This window comes from Macaca mulatta, chromosome 20 (assembly GCF_049350105.2).
Source record: "Macaca mulatta isolate MMU2019108-1 chromosome 20, T2T-MMU8v2.0, whole genome shotgun sequence".
In the NCBI taxonomy this organism is placed as follows: domain Eukaryota; kingdom Metazoa; phylum Chordata; class Mammalia; order Primates; family Cercopithecidae; genus Macaca; species Macaca mulatta.
In genome coordinates this window covers 28214088-28230458 of record NC_133425.1, presented here as the reverse complement: position 1 = coordinate 28230458, position 16371 = coordinate 28214088, and the positions used below count along the sequence as shown (strand labels likewise).

The window sequence follows — 16371 nt, the reverse complement described above, 5'->3', positions numbered from 1 at the left end:
GCGGCCCAGCCCTGACCATGGCTTCTACAGAGCAGAAACACCAAGATTATTCTTGGGCCTGGCTGAGCGCTGATCCTGACCTCACTCAACCTGAGCCTGGCCACGAGCTGAGCCCCGATCCTGGTCACTGACTGAGCTCTCATCCCAGCCCAGGCCTGGACCCCCTACTGAGTCCCAGTCCCAGTCAGCACCTTGGCCAAAGACCAAGCTCTAGACCCAACCCTACAGGCCACAAGCAAAGCCCCAGGTCACCGATAGCTGTGACCCTAAACACAGACACAGCCAGGATATTGGCCGGGGACTAGGCCGTGAGTTCAGCTGTACACTGAGTCCCTGATCCTGATTATAGACTGAACTCGAATCCTATATCTGACTCTGGTTAAAGATGGAGACAGAGCCCTTGACCCTGGAAAAAGCCCTAACCCTGGTCCCAGATATGGCCTCGGACCTAATTTTATCCAGCCCTGATCCTAGTTACAAACTGAGCTCCAATCCCACCATCACACTGAGCCTCTTCCTGGCCCCAAGCAAGGGTGCATCCCAGCCACCCATTAAGCACTGACTCTCTTTGTGCCACCTTCCTCAGCCATCTGGTAAACCATAAGGGAGTCAGATGACTCAAAACCCCGAGTCCCCTCGGGTGGGCAATCCCCTTACCTGGCCATCCATCTTTGGAAGGACAGTAGACCCTAGGATGGTGGTGGCAGAGCCGAGAATCAGGAGGGGATTTGGGACTCTGGGATCAACCAGTGAATAAGGCTGGATGGCTCACCCAAGCATGGGGCACTGAGGGCAGAGCTGGCCGTGGGAGCTTAGCAGTGAGTCTGGAGCTTGGGTGTCCTGAAACCCCAGCTTCCCGTCACCCCCCATCATACCTCCCACCCCCTCCGGGAAGGGAAATTACATTTCCCCATTTTAGCAAGGGGTGGCGAGAGGGAAGAGTGAGTGAACACAAAGCTGAAAGTACAAGCAGGACGGAAAGTGAAACCGGGCACAGCCCCCAGTATAAGACCCCCCCTACCCAGGAGATGGCTGACCAAAGAGGCCGGGCCCCGCCATGGGCCAGACGGCAGGCAACCTTGGCTGGCGTGAGTTTGAAGCCAGGGATGGGGGGCTTGGTTGAGTTTGGGCAGAGGATGGACGAGCTTGGCTGGTGCATGGGGTCGAGAGCTGAGAGCAGCAACTTGGCCAAGACTGAGGGTTTGGCTGGCTGCTGGATGGCAGGGGAGGCTGGAGTGACTGGCTGGGGGCCTGGGGCAGTGGGGTGGTGTTTTGACCCAGGGCTGGGCAGAGGATGGGAAGGAAGCCTTGGCTAGCAGGAATGGGGAGGGTTGGACCAGCGATTTGACAAGGACCAGGTCTAGACAGATAAATGAAGGGTTTGGAGTGAATAAGCAGAAGCCAAACAGCTTGGCTAAGACTGAGAATGGGGCCGGCTGAAGGAAGAACAGAACAAGTGCTGGCACAAGTGGGGCACTGGGACCAAGATGTCAGCAGCCTCACTGGGTCAAAGGTCTTTAGTCTGATGTTAGAAGGAGGTCCAATCTGTGGCTGGTGGCTGCAGAACTCAGGGGCTAGAACCAGAGCAGTAGGCAGAGGAGAAGGTAACATGCTACATAGGGCAGGTAGGGACCAAAGGCTGGAGGATGGAGACAGAACCTTCAAAGGCCAGAGCCAATGACCCAGGATCGGCTGCAGAGGGTAAGGAGGTAAGGAGGGGGTCTGGGGGCTCCAGAGCTCAGGTCGGAGATGGCACAGCTCACTTATGGTTGGGCTTGATCCACCAGGGCCTGGGGGCACCACCCTGTCCCTAACATTGAGCTAGGAAGAACCCCACTCTGCCTTAAGTCTCCAGGATGTCAGAGGGTCCGAGTGGCCCCCAAGCCAGGGAGTCTGAATGCCAGAGATCTTAGGTTAGGCAATGCCCACCACATCTAGAAGTCCATGAGGGAGGTAGACATCCCTAAAAGCTCCCCTTCACCTTTATCGGGACATTTCGAAGAGCAGAGCTCAGGGATTAGAGATTGAGAGAGGACAGGGAAGAGGCAGGGAGAGTAGGGAGAGTAGGGAGAGTAGGATGGACTTCGGGCCAGTTTTGGTTTGTGTTTCGAGGAGAATTGTGTAACTCTTGTGCTTGCTAGATTTCCTCTCCCTGAGGGGGAAATTGATGAATACTGCCCTCTTCCTAGAGCGCCCATCCGCTGCCCCTCTTTCCAGGAAAACACAGGTCAGGAAGCACACTCGGAATTCAGCCATTCTGGGCTGGGCGCAGTGGCTGATGTCTGTAATCCCAGCACTTTGGGAGGCCAAGGCAGGTGGATCACCTGAGGTCAGAAGTTGGAGACCAGCCTGGCCAACATGGCAAAACCCCTCTCTACTAAAGATAATAAAAATTAGCCCGGCGTGGTGGCGCATGGCTGTAATTCCAGCTACTCAGGAGGCTGAGGCAGGAGAATTGCTTTAACCCAGGAGATGAAGGTTGCAGTGAGCAAAGATCGCGCCACTGCACTCCAGCCTGGGTAACAGAGTGAGACTCTGTCTTAAAAAAAAAAAAAAAAAAAAAGCTCCCACACTGTGGATTCGCCCCAGGCAGGTTACCCTGCCAGGATCCACCTGCCGTTATGGAAACTGGACCAACCTGTCCTTTTGATTCCCTGGGATAGAGCCTCTGGCATTGCTAACCCATCCCTGGGGACCTCATGGCCAGTTCAAGCCATCAGAGCCGCTTGACTGAGCCCAAAGAATCCTTGGCAGAACATGGTGTGCCCACTCCTGGGGCAGGTGGCTGCCTCCCTCTGCATTCTCTGGGGAAAACCCATGGGCCCTGCATTTGGAAAAATCTGGAATCCAGTCCTGGTTTCCCACCTTCTGGCTATTTGACCTTGGGCAAGTCAACCTCACTGAGCCTCATCTGCAAAATGGGGAGAACAATAGCACTGAGGCTGCCACATGTGGTTGTGCAGGTTGCTCACTGAAAAAGGCATTTGGCCAAGGGAGTTTATGGGGGTCAAAGATCCAGGCTCTGTCCCAGCACAGTGACTCATGCCTGTGATCCCAGCAGTTTGGGAGGCTGAGGCGGGAGGATCTCTTGAGGCCAGGAGTTCAAGACCAGCCTGGGCAATGTAGTGAGACCCTGTCTCTACAAAACAATAGAAACAGTTAGGCACAGTGGTGTGTCCCTTTGGTCCCAGTTGCTCGGGAAGCTGAGGCGAAAGGATCACTTGAGCCCAGGAGTTCAAGGCTACAGTGAGCTGTGATCAAATCACTATACTCCAGCCTGGGTGATAGAACAGAACTCTGTTTCAAAAGAAAAAAAAAAAAAAAACAGGATCAGGCTTCTGGTCTTTTTGCAAAAGTGGGCACTCCATACAGAGATGCCATATGGGGACCATGCTGGCTGCATCGTGGGGTTTTGTTTTGTTTTGTTTTGTTTTGTTTTTTTGAGACGGAGTCTGGCTCTGTCGCCCAGGCTGGAGTGCAGTGGTGTTATATCAGCTCACTGTAGCCTCTGCTTCCCGGGTTCAAGCGATTCTCCTGCCTCAACCTCCTGAGTAGCTGGGATTACAGGCATGCACCACCATGCCTGACTAATTTTTGTATATTTAGTAGAGACAGGGTTTTGCCATGTTGGCCAGGCTGGTCTTGAACTCCTGGCCTCAGGTGATCCGCCCGCCTCAGTCTCCCAAATTGTTGGGATTACAGGCATGAGTTACCGCACCTGGCCTCCACTGTGGTTTTGAGGAGGCAGAGGAATGATGATGGTGAAAGTGGCTGCACTATGCTCACAGCTAGCACAGGCTCAGAAAAGGCATGTTCCGTTCCTTCTCCCGAGTTCTCAAGCTCTCTCCCTGTCTCGCCCACCCTCTCCCCACCTCTCCAGGGCTCAGCCTGTTGCTGCTTCCCTTGCTCCTGGTTCAAGCTGGTGTCTGGGGATTCCCAAGGCCCCCAGGGAGGCCCCAGCTGAGCGTGCAGAAGCTGCAGAGGGAGTTCACGGTCAGCCTGCATCTCGCCAGGAAGCTGCTCTCCGAGGTTCGGGGCCAGGCCCACCGCTTTGTAAGTCCCCATAATGCAGCTGGTGCTGGGGACGGGCAGACCCCCAATCCCTTCTGGCCCCCACTAACAGACCTTGCCCCCCAGGCGGAATCTCACCTGCCAGGAGTGAACCTGGACCTCCTGCCCCTGGGAGAGCAGTTCCCTGATGTTTCCCTGACCTTCCAGACCTGGCGCCGCCTCTCTGTGAGTGAGGGCTGGTGGAATGGGGCGGGAAGCTTGTGATAGACTGGGGCCAGGGTGCAAGATGAGGCTGGAGATTGAGCTGGAGATGCATTGGGGATAGAACCTGGATGATGTTGAATATGTCATTGGACATAAAGATGACAGGCACGGTGACTTACACCTATAAACCCAGCACTTTAGGAGGCCAAGGTGAAAGGACTGCATGAGGCCAGGAGTTCAAGACTAGCCTGGGCAACATAGTGAGACTTTGTCTCTACAAAAGAATTTAAGAGTTAGCCAGGCATGGTGGTACACACCTTTGGTCCCAGCTACTCAGGAGGCTGACATGGGAGGATTGCTTGGGCTCAGGAGTTGGAGGCTGCAGTGAGTTATAATCCTGGACTCCAGGATGGAGGACAGAGGGAGACCCTGTCTCAGAAAAATAAATAAACTGCCAGGCATGGCGCTTTATGCCTATAATCCCGGCACTTTGGGAGGCCGAGAAGGGCGGATCACCTGAGATCAGGAGTTCAAGACCAGCCTGACCAACATGGAGAAACCCCGTCTCTACTAAAAATACCAAATTAGCCAGGTATGGTGGCGTGTGCCTGAAATCCCAGCTACTCAGGAGGCTGAAGCAGGAGAATTGCTTGAACCCAGGAGGCAGAGGTTGCAGTGAGATGAGATCGCGCCACTGCACTCCAGCCTGGGCAACAGAGCAAGACTCCATCTCAAAACAAACAAACAAACAAACAAACAATAAAGATGAAGCTGGAATAAGGAAGTGGGGTTAGGAAGAGGTAAGAGTGGAGCTGGGCATGGAATGCGGCAGGCAGGGGACTGGCATGAGACTGGAGAGAGATCACAGCAGCATGGAGGGTGGGTGGAGGTGGCACTGGGGGTGAGAATGCGGATAGCTAGAGATGAGAAGGTTGGAGATGAGGTTGAACATTAAGCAGGGGATGGAGAAGGGATGGGAGTTGCTGGTGGGGAAGGGAATGGACGGGGTTGGGAATGAGGTTGGAGATGGGATGGAAAAATTGAAAGAGTGAGTCTGGGCACATGGAGGAAGGACGGAGTTGGGGTTAGAAATGGGAATGAGGCTGAAGATGGGATGGAAACGCGTGGGCAGGAGGTATGATGGGGTGGTGAAGGAGAGAAGGGAACAGGGTTGCAGAAGGAGAGTGCTTCAGGGACTGAGAGGGGTGGGTTAGAGAAGATCATGGGCATGGGAGTGAAAGGGAGGCTGGAAAAGGAGATGGGGCAAATGTCCCAGACAGTGGAGATGGAAGGAATGGAGACGGAGCTGGGCTGAGGTGGGGACGGAGCTGGGCTGAGGTGGGGAGGAGCTATGGGGATAGACTGGAGGCTGGAGTGTGGAATGGGAAGGAGACCTGGATAGGGAGGGGGTGGGTGTGACATGTCCATCCTTGGCCTGTGGGCCTTTCCTGACCATCTGCCTTCCCTTCAGGACCTGGAGCGTCTCTGCTTCCTCTCCACCACGCTTCAACCCTTCCGTGCCCTGCTGGGAGGGCTGGGGACCCAGGGCCGCTGGACCAACACGGAGAGGATGCAGCTGTGGGCCATGAGGCTGGACCTCCGCGATCTGCAGCGGCACCTGCGCTTCCAGGTAAAGCCCGGCCACCCCAGACCACGTGGGAAGGAAGACTGGCTGGCTCATCCAGTGATCCCATGCTCTGAGTGTGTGTGAGTGTGAGAGTGTGAGCATAACTGTGACTGTGTGGGTCCAACAGTGTGAGAGTGTGACTATGACTGTGAGTGTGTGGGTCTGTGAGTGTGAGAGTGTGTGACTGTGAGAGTGTGGGTGTGACAGTGAGTGTGTGTGGGTCTGTATGAGTGTGAGCATGACTGTGTGTGTGTGGGTCCGTGAGTGTGTGACTGTGAGAGTGTGTGAGTGTGTGGGTCTGTGAGTGTGAGAGTGTGTGGGTGTGACTGTGTGTGTGGGTCTGTATGAGTGTGAGCGTGACTGTGAGTGTGTGGGTCCGTGAGTGTGTGTGTGTGACAGTGAGAGTGTGTGTGTGGGTCTGTGAGTGTAAGAGTGTGTGGGTGTGACTGTGGGGGGGTCTGTATGAATGTGAGCGTGACTGTGTGTGTGTGAGTCCATGAGTGTGAGTGTGTGAGTGTGTAGGTCTGTGTGAGTATATGTGACTGTGAGAGTATATGGGTGTGAGTGTGTGGAGGGGTCTGTATGAATGTGACTGTGACTGTGTACGTGGGTCCATTAGTGTGTGTGTGACTGTGTGTGGGTCTGTGAGTGTGACAGTGTGTGGGCATGACTGTGTGTGGGTCTGTATGAGTGTGAGTGTGACTGTGTGTGTGTGGGTTCATGAGTGTGAGAGTGTGTCGGTCTGTGAGTGTGAGCATGGGTGTGACTGTATGTGGGTCTGTATGAGTGTGAGCATGACTGTGTGTGTGGGTCTGTGTGAGTGTGTGACTGTGTGTATGTGGGTCTGTATGTGTGTGACTGTGAGTGTGTGAGTGTGTGGGTCTGTGTGAGAGTGTGTGGGTGTGACTGTGAGTGTGGGGGGGGTCTGTATGAGTGTGAGCATGACTGTGTGTGTGTGGGTCCGTGAGTGTAAGAGTGTGTGAGTGTGTGAGTCTGTGAGTGTGAGAGTGTGTGAGTGTGTGGGTCTGTGAGTGTGAGTGTGTGAGTGTGTGGGTCTGAGTGTGAGAGTGTGTGAGTGTGTGGGTGGGTGTGTGAATGTGAGTGTTGTGTCAAAGTGAGGTGTGTGGGTGAGAGTTTGGGTATAGGTGTGTCAGTGTGTGAGGATGAGTGTGAGTGTGACTGTGTGGGTATGTGAACGAATTTTTTTTTGTTCTGAGACTGAGTCTCACTCTGTCGCCCAGGCTGGAGTGCAGTGGCACGCTCAGTTCACTGTAACTTCTGCCTCCCTGGTTCAAGCAGTTATCCTGCCTCAGCCTCCTAACTAGCTAAGATTACAGGCATGCACCACCACGCCTGGCTAATTTTTTTTTATTTTTAGTTTCACCATGTTGGCCAGGCTGGTCTCGAACTCCTGACCTTGTGCTCTGCCCGCCTCGGCCTCCCAAAGTGCTGGGATTACAGGCGTGAGCCACTGTGCCCAGCCATGAATGTGTTTTGTGTGAATGTGACTGTATGGGAATGAGTGTGACTGCGTTGTGAGAATGAGTATGTGTGTGAGTGTGTTCGTGTGTGTGCGCGGGCGCGTGCAGCCACACCAGGCCCTGGTGCCACCCCTCAATCTTGGCATTCTCCTGGGGCTCCATCTTGAACAGGAGGCCATTGGGCTGTGAGGTCACTCGGGGTTTGTCCTGAGCGCCCAGCACAGCCTCTGCCTCCTGTTTCCCTTCTCCCTGTGATTCTCTGATGTCACCCAGATCTTCCAGAACCTTTCAAAGGGAAATCAGAATTTTACACTTAATGAAATGAGAATAGAAAATGCAAGTAGCAGAGCCAGGCGTGGTGGCTCACGCCTGGAATCCCAGCACTTTGGGAGGCCAAGGCAGGTGGATTATTTGAGGTCAGGAGCTCAAGACCAGCCTGGCCAACAGGGTAAAACCCCATCTCTACTAAAAATACAAAAATTAGCCAGGCGTGGTGGTGGGCACCTGTAATCCCAATGACTCGGGAGGCTGAGGTAGGAGAGAATTGCTTAAACTGAGGAGACAGAGGTTGCAGTGAGCCATGATCACCTCACTGCATTCCAGCCTGGGCGGCAGAGCGGGACTCCAAGAAAGGAAGACAGAGAGAGAGAGAGAGAGAGAGAGAGAAAGAAAGAGAGAGAGAGAGAGAAAGGAAGGGCAAGCAGCAGGGAATCTGAGCTATGCCACCCTCTGCCTGTTGCTGATCCAACCCAAGAGCAACCTTAACAGCAGAAACTTCCTGAACCCACCCCTCGGGGCAGTCCTTGGGGTGATCTAGCTCTGTGAGCATCCTCTTGCTCCTTGACTTCCATTTTCTCTAACTGAAAGATGAGGTGAGACGCGTTAGCGGGTGACATCATGGAAGATCAAGTAGGGAATGTCCGGGGAAATCATGACCTTGTGGTCACTGATGTCATTAGAAGCCGCTGGGCACAAATAGGGAATGAGGATTCGCTCAGGTTCTCGGCCTGGCCCCTCCCTAACCCATGGCTTCTCCTCACAGGTGCTGGCTGCAGGATTCCACCTCCCAGAGGAGGAGGAGGAGGAAGAGGAGGAGGAGGAGGAGGAGAGGAAGGGGCTGCTCCCAGGGGCACTGGGCAATGCCTCACAGGGGCCGGCCCAGGTGTCCTGGCCCCAACTCCTCTCCACCTACCGCCTGCTGCACTCCTTGGAGCTCGTCTTATCTCGGGCCGTGCGGGACTTGCTGCTGCTGTCCAAGGCCGGGCACTCAGTCTGGCCCTTGGGGTTCCCAACATTGGGCCCCCAGCCCTGATTGGGTGGCTTCTTAGCCCCCTGCCCTTCACCCTTTAGTACTTTAGGACTGGAGTCTTGGCATCAGGGCAGCCTCCGCATCATCAGCGTTGGACAAGGGAGGGCTCTTCCAGCCCCCTGCCCCAGGCCCTACCCAGTAACTGAAAGCCCCTCTGGTCCTTGCCAGCTATTTATTTCTTGGATATTTATTTATTGTTAGAGAGATGATGGTTTATTTATTGTCTCGGAGCCTGCTGGTCCTCCTTGGGCCGAGCCCCCATGCTGGGTGCCCAATAAAGCACTCTCATCCACCCCTGGCCTCCGCTTATCTTCTGGGAAGGGTTGCTGACACCCAGAGGGCAGGGCAGCCTGGAACGGGGTCAGCAACCTCTAGCCATCCTGAACCCCTCTCTGCTCCTACATTTTTGGGGTCCCTGGCCCATCTTCCCCTACTATGTCCTGCTCCGCCAGGCAGTTGCCATAGTAACCAGTGGCATCCTGAGGCCGAGCTACCGTTTTGGAAGCTCAAGGCAGCTCGTCTTTGATTCTGAGCAGTGCTCCTTAAGCCCCCCTAACCACCTTCCTTTGGCCTGGATGCGACTCCAGAGGTTAATGTTACGCCTGCTCAGTTCTGAGGGTCTTGGTGCAGGGAGTTGGGCTGGGAAGCGGAAGTCAGAGAGGGAGGCCTGTAAGGAGAATGATCGCTGTTCCCTCTCAGTCTTCCTTGCCGTCTTTATTTTTTTATTTTGCTTTTAAAAGATGGGGGTCTTGCTATGTTGCCCAGGCTGGTCTCAAACTCCTAGTCTCAAGCGCTCCTCCCACCTTGGCCTCCCAAAGCTCTGGGGTGACAGGCATGAGCCCCCGTGCCCAGCCTCCATGCAGTCCAGATAGCTGACTCAGTCTGGAGAGGAACCAGGGCAGGCACCCTGAGACGTGGTCTCAGTGGAGTAGGTGGTCCACCAGCCTGTGTTGGAGAATCAGACTCCTTAAGTCAAGGTCTTCCCAGACGTCTGGTTTTGCCTGCTCCATGAATGATACATCAAGACGCTGAGGCCCAGAGAGTGGAGAGGATGTGTCCACGGTGGCAGAGGGAGCAGGGCTCAGTGGCGTCGGAGCGAGACTTCTGGCCCCCACTCAGGGCCTGGCTCCCAGAGCGCCGGGTTTCAGTCACTGGGGCTTAGGCCGGCCCAGACGGGCTTGCAGCTCCTGCATCATGCCGGGGTGCATGAGGTCAAACCTGAAGGCAGAAGTTAGGCCCATGAGAACGGGTTCCCAGGTGCCCATGGTCTCTTCCCCACCCCAGCCGAGTTGCCCTGTGCCTACCCATGTCCCAGGGGCCTTCTCCTGGCTGGCACCGGGGTCCCATCATGCCTCAGAGGGCTTGGCTCTGGGGGTTCCTCCGGCTGGAGGGGTCTCTGCTCAGGGGCCGACAGTTCCTCCTCAGGAGGATTGGGGGCTGGGGGCTCCTCCTGCTGCTCCAGGGCTGGAGTCCGACGAAAAGAGGGCCGGGAGCGACGTTGTGAGGAGCTTCTCGAGAGGTGCACGCGGCTCCTTGGGACAGAGACGTCTAGGAGGAACCCAGGGAGCGGGGCCTGTAGGAAAGAGAGCACAGAGGACCATGGGACTGGCTTCGGGATTCCACTCATTCCCCCCCCGCAGACCCCACTAAGAGCCCTCACCTCACTCCAGCTGCTGGCAGCACCTCCTCTGGCACTGCCTGTGGCCTCAGCCGTCTCGGCTTCCCCGACTGACCCTGGCGCAGCTTCTGCAGGGGCCTGGTGTGTTGGCCACTCCTCGTGGCCCCTGACGTCTTCCAGGCTTTCTGGCTCAGTCTCCTTGGCCTCTGCCCTCCAGCCCCGGGTCACCATGAGACCCTCTGCATCAAGGAGCCTTGGTGCCTCTCCCTCAGGGTGGTGGTCCCCACGCCGCCCCTCCCTGTCTTCCCTCTGTTCTCTCTCCTGCCATCTGACAGCCTTTTCTTCCAACAGCATCCACTCTTCTAGAAGCCCTGCAGCCTCCACCGTGGCTCCCATCCCGTCTGCCCTCGCTGTCTGGGAGCCCACGCGATCCAGCCCACAGCTGTCCTCTGCACCTGCAGATTCCTCTGCCTCTACCCGCCCTCCCCCAGGTCCTCCCTCCCTGGCCTCAGAAGCCTCTGCTTGGCCACCTCTGCCTGCCACCTCTTCCTCTGCTGAGCCCTCCAGGCCAAATTCCTGCCCACCTGCATGCTCTCCTGCTGCTGTCTCTTCCCTTTCTTTCAAGTCCCAGCCTTGCCCAAGCGCCCCTTCCAAAGCTTCACCAGCACCAGCAGCGCTGACGTCTGGGTCCACCTCACCCCCCATAACCTCAGCAGCCACAGTGCCAGTCTGTGCGTCCTCATGGTCCTGGAGGTCCACAGCCACCACCTGCAGCCTCCAGCCTCTCCTGGGCGTTCTGTCAGCCTCCGCCTCCCCATCCTTGGTTTCTCTGGCATAGGCCTCTCCCAGTGACAGGCCAGGCCCTGCGTCTGCTCCTGTGCTTCCATCCAGATCCTGGTTCTCTGAGACAGATGCCTCTCCCTCCTCAATTCCACATCCCGTGTCCTGGGTTGTCGGCCCTTCCCCGCCTGCCTCTGGGACTTCTGATAGTTCAGACTCTTGGTCTCCTTTGGCCTCAGCCACCGGGGTCTGGCCTCCCGCAGCCTCCTCCTCCCACTGCTCGCCATCGGCCGCATCCTCCTGGGTATTTCCTCTCTCCATGTCCCTTCTCGTGCGGTTTTCCCAGGCTCCTGGGAAGGCCTCGGAGGCCTCGGGCTTTACAGACTCTGCGTGCCTGGGACCTGCCTCCAGGCTCCTCTCCTGCTCCTCTTTGCTCCGGGCCAGAACTCCCTGGAGCTCCACCTCACCTGCCTCTCTTTCCTCGGGTTGCTTACTTGGGGTCTGGGCGCCTCCCATCAGCTCAGGTCCCTGGCCTTTGGTGACCCTGTGTGTGAGGCCACCCCATTCCACCCCCAGTGGGCCGCAGCTAGTCTGGGCCGCCTCGCTCTCCTCCCCTGTGAGCTCCTCCTCGGGCCTGGCCTCTGGAGTTACCTCCAAGTCAGCAGCGCCTTCAGCCTCTCCATCTGAGGGCAGCTCAGCCGCTAGATCCCTGCCACTCTCTCTCTCCTCCTGGGCCTCCTCTGCCTGTATCAGCTCCTCCAGCCTGGCCCAGTCGGCCCTGATCTCCAAGTCCCATCTCATCTCAGCCTCCTTCCCACACAGGTCCGCCTGACCCTCAAAGCTCTCCCCTGCCTCCTGGCCTCCCACAGCCTCCCTCCCTGCTGTCTGGCTCTCAGCAGCCTCTTCTGTTCTCTCAGTGCCCAGGACCTGGGCCTGTTTGGGGAAAGGGCTCACCTCAGCCTCTCTCTCCTCATCCCCCTCCTCCTCTAGGACCCAGACTTTTCCAGTAGCCTCTAGGAGCCTTTCTCCTGGGACTGCTCCATATTCTGTCTGTCTGACTCCCGGGAGGTCAGCCTCCTCTTTGCCTGAGGTTGTCCAGGCCTCATCCCCGCCTGAGGCTGTCCCGGCCTCCTCCTCCCCGCCTGAGGCTGTCTCGGCCTCCTCCTCACCTGAGATTGTCCTGGCTTCCTCCCCATCTAAAATTGTCCTCGCCTCTTCCCTGCCTGGGCTTGTTCTGGCCTCCTCTCTGCCTAAGATTCCCCAGTCCTCAGGCTCTGCCCCTGGGCCCCACGTCCCCCATGCCCTAGTGCTTTCACAGGCCTTCTCCACCACCACCACCTCTTCTCCTTTCCCAGCCCCTTCGGCCCCAGGCTCCTCAGTTTCCCCTGCATCTGCCTTCCTGACCCCCTGCTCCGTCTCCCGGTTGTCCCCCGCCGCCTTTGGCCCGCCAGCACCAGCCTTCCCCTCTGGCTCCCCGTGCCAGGTCCACTCTGACTCCGCCCCTCTGGCCATCCCTGGCTCTCTTGCCCTGACCTCTTCCTCCTCCTCCTCCTGTTCCCAGATTCTCAGCCTCTCCTCTCTGTTCACTTCCTGCTCATCGGGCTCCTGCCTCTCCTGGGCTTGGCCGCTCCTCTCTTGGCAAGCCCCAGACCCTGCCTTGGATTTCTTTCTGGCCTCCAAGGGGGCACTTGGCTCCTGGCACCTGGCAGCCTTGGCTGTCTCACCAGCCCCACTGTCCTGCCTCTCTGCTTGGGACCCATGGGAGCTGCCATCTCCCCAGCTCCAGGTCTGTTCCACAGCTGAGCTCCCCGCTTCACGTCTTCTGTCCTCTCCAGGCCCTCTCAGCCCTCCAGCCCCCTCGTTTTGGCTGCCTCTAAGGCCCTCCAGGGCCTCCTGGGCTTCCTCCTCTACAATCTTCCCTGTCCTTCCCACGGCCACCGCCCCCAGTTCCTCAGCCGCCTGTGCCTCCCGCTCTACAGTGGGGACTGCATCTCCCAAGAGGTAGGAGACAAAGGTGCCGAGGGAATCCTAGGAAAAAAGAGGGAGGGGAGAGGCATTAAGGGGAGTCCCAGTCCTTTCCCTGGGGGTCCTGGCTGGAGGAGCCCAGGTTAAGGAACAGGGTACTGAGATCTGAGAGGAGAAGAGGATTTGCAGAAGGAGCCAGAAAGGGCATCGATTGGGGGTATGAGGACGCATGGGTGGAGGTGGGGTCTAAAATTCAGAAAAGATTAGGCCAGGAGTCTGCCTGATCCTGAGAAAGCAATCTCCAGTCTGAGGACATCAGGAGGAGGAGGGGAAAGGTGAGGCCCCAGGGGAGGTGCCCGGAGGTGAGGCCCCAGGGAATGGGGTGCAAGTCTCTGGCAGCTGTCTGCCCCTCTCACCAGTGCCCCCCTCAAGGCCTGGTGCAGCCCAGGGAGGTGTAGCCGGAGGAAGTCCATCCTGTCTGTGTCTGTGTGTCCAGAAAGCTGATAATGACCGTCCCCACCCACCAAGACAAGCCAATCTTCCCGAGGACCGAAGGCACTTCCTCTTCCCCTGTGTCTCCCTGATGTGTCCCCACCCCAGGCCCTGCCCACGGCCCCTGATGCCCACAGCAGCCCCCACTGCAGCCCGGGAAATGGGTGTACATCACACAGGGGACTCAGGTGCACATTTGGAAATAAAGGGTAAGGGAGAGGCCAGAAAAGTCAAAGTGGGAGCAGGAGACCTTAGAACTGGGGAGGGGGAGAGGGAGGAGACATGCGGCAATAGCAGCTCAAGTGACTCAGGTCTTGTATGCGCACCTCAGCCATTTCCGTCTCCCCTACAAGCCACAGCCACTCTGCAAGAGGAAGCTGGGGTTTGTGGTTCCTGTTTTGCCTGGGAAGAAAGAGTAGCAGTGAAGAGGGGGCTGGTGGGAGCTCTGACACATTTCAGTGTCATTAATGCTTCCGCCAGGGGCGGAAGGGGCCGGATTGGTGGCTCTAGGGTGCATCCCCTCATCTATGATTAGCCTTGCAAAAGAGAACTTGGCTAAACTTTATATTGTGGCTATCTGTGTCTTCCTCCCACCTTCCTGTGACTTCCTTGATGGCAGATGCCATGTATGAAACGCTGCTGAATTTCTAGAGCCCTGCACGGTAGTAGGATTCCATTTTCCAGCAGTTGAGTGACCTGGGAGGCACGCTAGAGGGGGCACATTCTTTTTCTTTTCTTTTCTTTTTTTTTCTTTTTTTTTTTTTGAGACGGAGTCTCGCTCTGTAGCCCAGGCTGGAGTGCAGTGGCCGGATCTCAGCTCACTGCAAGCTCCGCCTCCCGGGTTTACGCCATTCTCCGGCCTCAGCCTCCCGAGTAGCTGGGACTACAGGCACCCGCCACCTCGCCCGGCTAGTTTTTTTTTTTGTATTTCTTAGTAGAGACGGGGTTTCACCGTGTTAGCCAGGATGGTCTCGATCTCCTGACCTCGTGATCCGCCCGTCTCGGCCTCCCAAAGTGCTGGGATTACAGGCTTGAGCCACCGCGCCCGGCCTCTTTTTCTTTTCTTTTCTTTTTTTTTTTTTTTTTTTGAGACAGTCTCACTCTGTCGCCCAGGCTGGAGTGTAGTGTCGAGATCTTGGCTCACCGCAACCTCTGCCTCCCTGGTTCAAGTGATTCTCCTGCCTCAGCCTCCCATGCCCGGCTAATTTTTGTATCTTTAGTACAGACAGGGTTTTGCCATTTGGCCAGGCTGGTCTCAAACTCCTGACCTCAGGTGATCTGCCCACCTTGGCCTCCCAAAGTGTTGGGATGATGGATGTGAGCCACCACGCCTAGACCAGAGGGCACATTTCAAACAGCATTCTGAAGGCCTGGTGGTGAGAAAGAGCGGATAGAGCTGGCACAGCCCATAGCAGAGATGAGGCCGAGGACAAGAAGAGAATGCAGGATGCCACTTTCCACCTAGAGGAAGGTAAGAATATGATTCCTTATTTGGAACTACATAAAGTGACCTTGCTCTACTTCTCTTCCCCATACCCTCCTTCTCCCCTCTCCAGCCCCACTTTCCTATTCCAATTAGGGCAATTGGATGAAATCACAGCATCAGAATCTTAGGCCTTAAAAACATTTAGTCTGGCCAGGTGCGGTGGCTCACGCCTGTAGTCCCAGCACTTTGGGAAGCCAAGGCGGATGGATTGCTTGAGCTCAGGAGTTTGAGGCCAGCCTGGGCAACATGGCAAAATCCCGTCTCTACAAAAAATACAAAAATCAGCTGGGCATGGTGGTGCGCACCTGCTGTCCCAGCTACTCAGGAGGCTGAGGTGGAAGGATCGCCTGAGCCTGGGAGGTCAATGTTGCAGCAAACCAAGATCCTGCTGCTGCACTCCAGCCTGGGCAACAGAGCAAAACCCTGTCAAAAAAAAAAAAAAAAAAAAAAAAAATCTGGTCTAAGCACCACCTTTGATGGAGGCAGGAATCCTGCAGCAGCCTGGAGCCAACCCAGTGGCCCTCTGGTGCTCTATTTCTTATCACTATACAGGTCTCTAAAGTCACCTTTATGTGTAACATTGTATGATCGTCAGCAATTTTCCAATTTTTTTCACACGTATATATGTGTCTCTTCTTTTCTTTTTTACTTTTTCTTTTTTTGAGAGAGGATCTTTTTTTGAGAGAGGATCTTTTTTTGAGAGACGATCTCACTCTGTCGCCCAGGCTGGAGTGCAAGTGGCATGATCATAGCTCACTGTAGCTTCACCTCCTAGGCACAAGTGATCCTCCCACCTCAGCCTCCAAAGTACCTGTGACTACAGGCATGCACCACCACGCCTGGCTAATTTTTGTTTTATATGTATATATATTATACATATATATAGTTATATATATATTTGTACCTTGGTTTTCTCATCTGTAACACCAGGGGTTGAAGTGCTGTGATATTTTTTGGTTCTAGGATAATTTGGAAATAGGGATCTCTTAACATCTTGGATACTGCTAATAGATAATTCATGAAATCCCCTTAGATGGGTATTATGTTTATTTAGGTCTCTAAAACAATTTGTAAAGTCAACAGATGGGGATAAGAATGACCTGAAGCTAGTCGTCTTTGTTCGAAACCAGAAACACTCCTGCCTCAAAAAAAAACAAAAAAAAAAACAAAAAAAAAAACCAAAAAGGGAGGAGTAGGCAGGTCCATATTTGTTTCTGGCAAGTGAGTGCTGAAGGAAAGGAACTGAAGCCTCCCACAGCCATAACTGGTCCTGGCAGGATACCGTCTCGGTCTTGAGCGCCACTGATCTAAGGTCATAGCTCTGCTTGCTGCTCCCACCCGCTCCAGTTTAAAACCTGCGGTTCCAAGGTTCTCCGGCCCCTCCCTTTCTCACGCTCC

General features: G+C 55.6%; 3 protein-coding genes across 13 annotated transcripts in view; 2 read left to right on the top strand and 1 right to left on the bottom strand.

Moving 5' to 3' along the window:
- CLN3 (CLN3 lysosomal/endosomal transmembrane protein, battenin) overlaps window positions 1–16371 on the top strand; it is a 78508-nt gene that overhangs the window by 46152 nt on the left and 15985 nt on the right. For 3 of the 10 annotated variants that reach the window (XM_077985853.1, XM_077985844.1, XM_077985848.1), the window contains exons 1-2: window positions 12599–13031; window positions 14761–14958. The gene's annotated coding sequence lies outside the window, so the exon portion shown is untranslated. Of the gene's footprint in view, window positions 1–12589; window positions 13331–14216; window positions 14959–16371 lie in introns of those variants that run through there. The other 7 variants (XM_077985852.1, XM_077985847.1, XM_077985843.1 and 4 more) reach the window with 6 other exon arrangements.
- On the top strand, window positions 932–8924 carry IL27 (interleukin 27). 2 transcript variants are annotated; one of them, XM_077985888.1, is made up of 5 exons: window positions 932–1088; window positions 3881–4053; window positions 4138–4236; window positions 5687–5845; window positions 8366–8924. In XM_077985888.1, the coding sequence occupies exons 1-5, from the start codon at window positions 1058–1060 to the stop codon at window positions 8633–8635; spliced, it is 732 nt and encodes a 243-aa protein (XP_077842014.1). In that variant the 5' UTR covers window positions 932–1057; the 3' UTR covers window positions 8636–8924. The 2 variants fall into 2 exon arrangements, with proteins under 2 accessions (XP_077842014.1, XP_028697194.2); XM_028841361.2 differs by lacking the exon at window positions 932–1088 and having other exon boundaries at window positions 3676–4053.
- On the bottom strand, window positions 9338–13596 carry APOBR (apolipoprotein B receptor). Its single transcript, XM_001103862.5, has 4 exons — window positions 13412–13596; window positions 10293–13058; window positions 9937–10205; window positions 9338–9850 (listed from the first exon to the last, which is right to left on the bottom strand). The coding sequence occupies exons 1-4, from the start codon at window positions 13466–13468 to the stop codon at window positions 9781–9783; spliced, it is 3162 nt and encodes a 1053-aa protein (XP_001103862.3). The 5' UTR covers window positions 13469–13596; the 3' UTR covers window positions 9338–9780.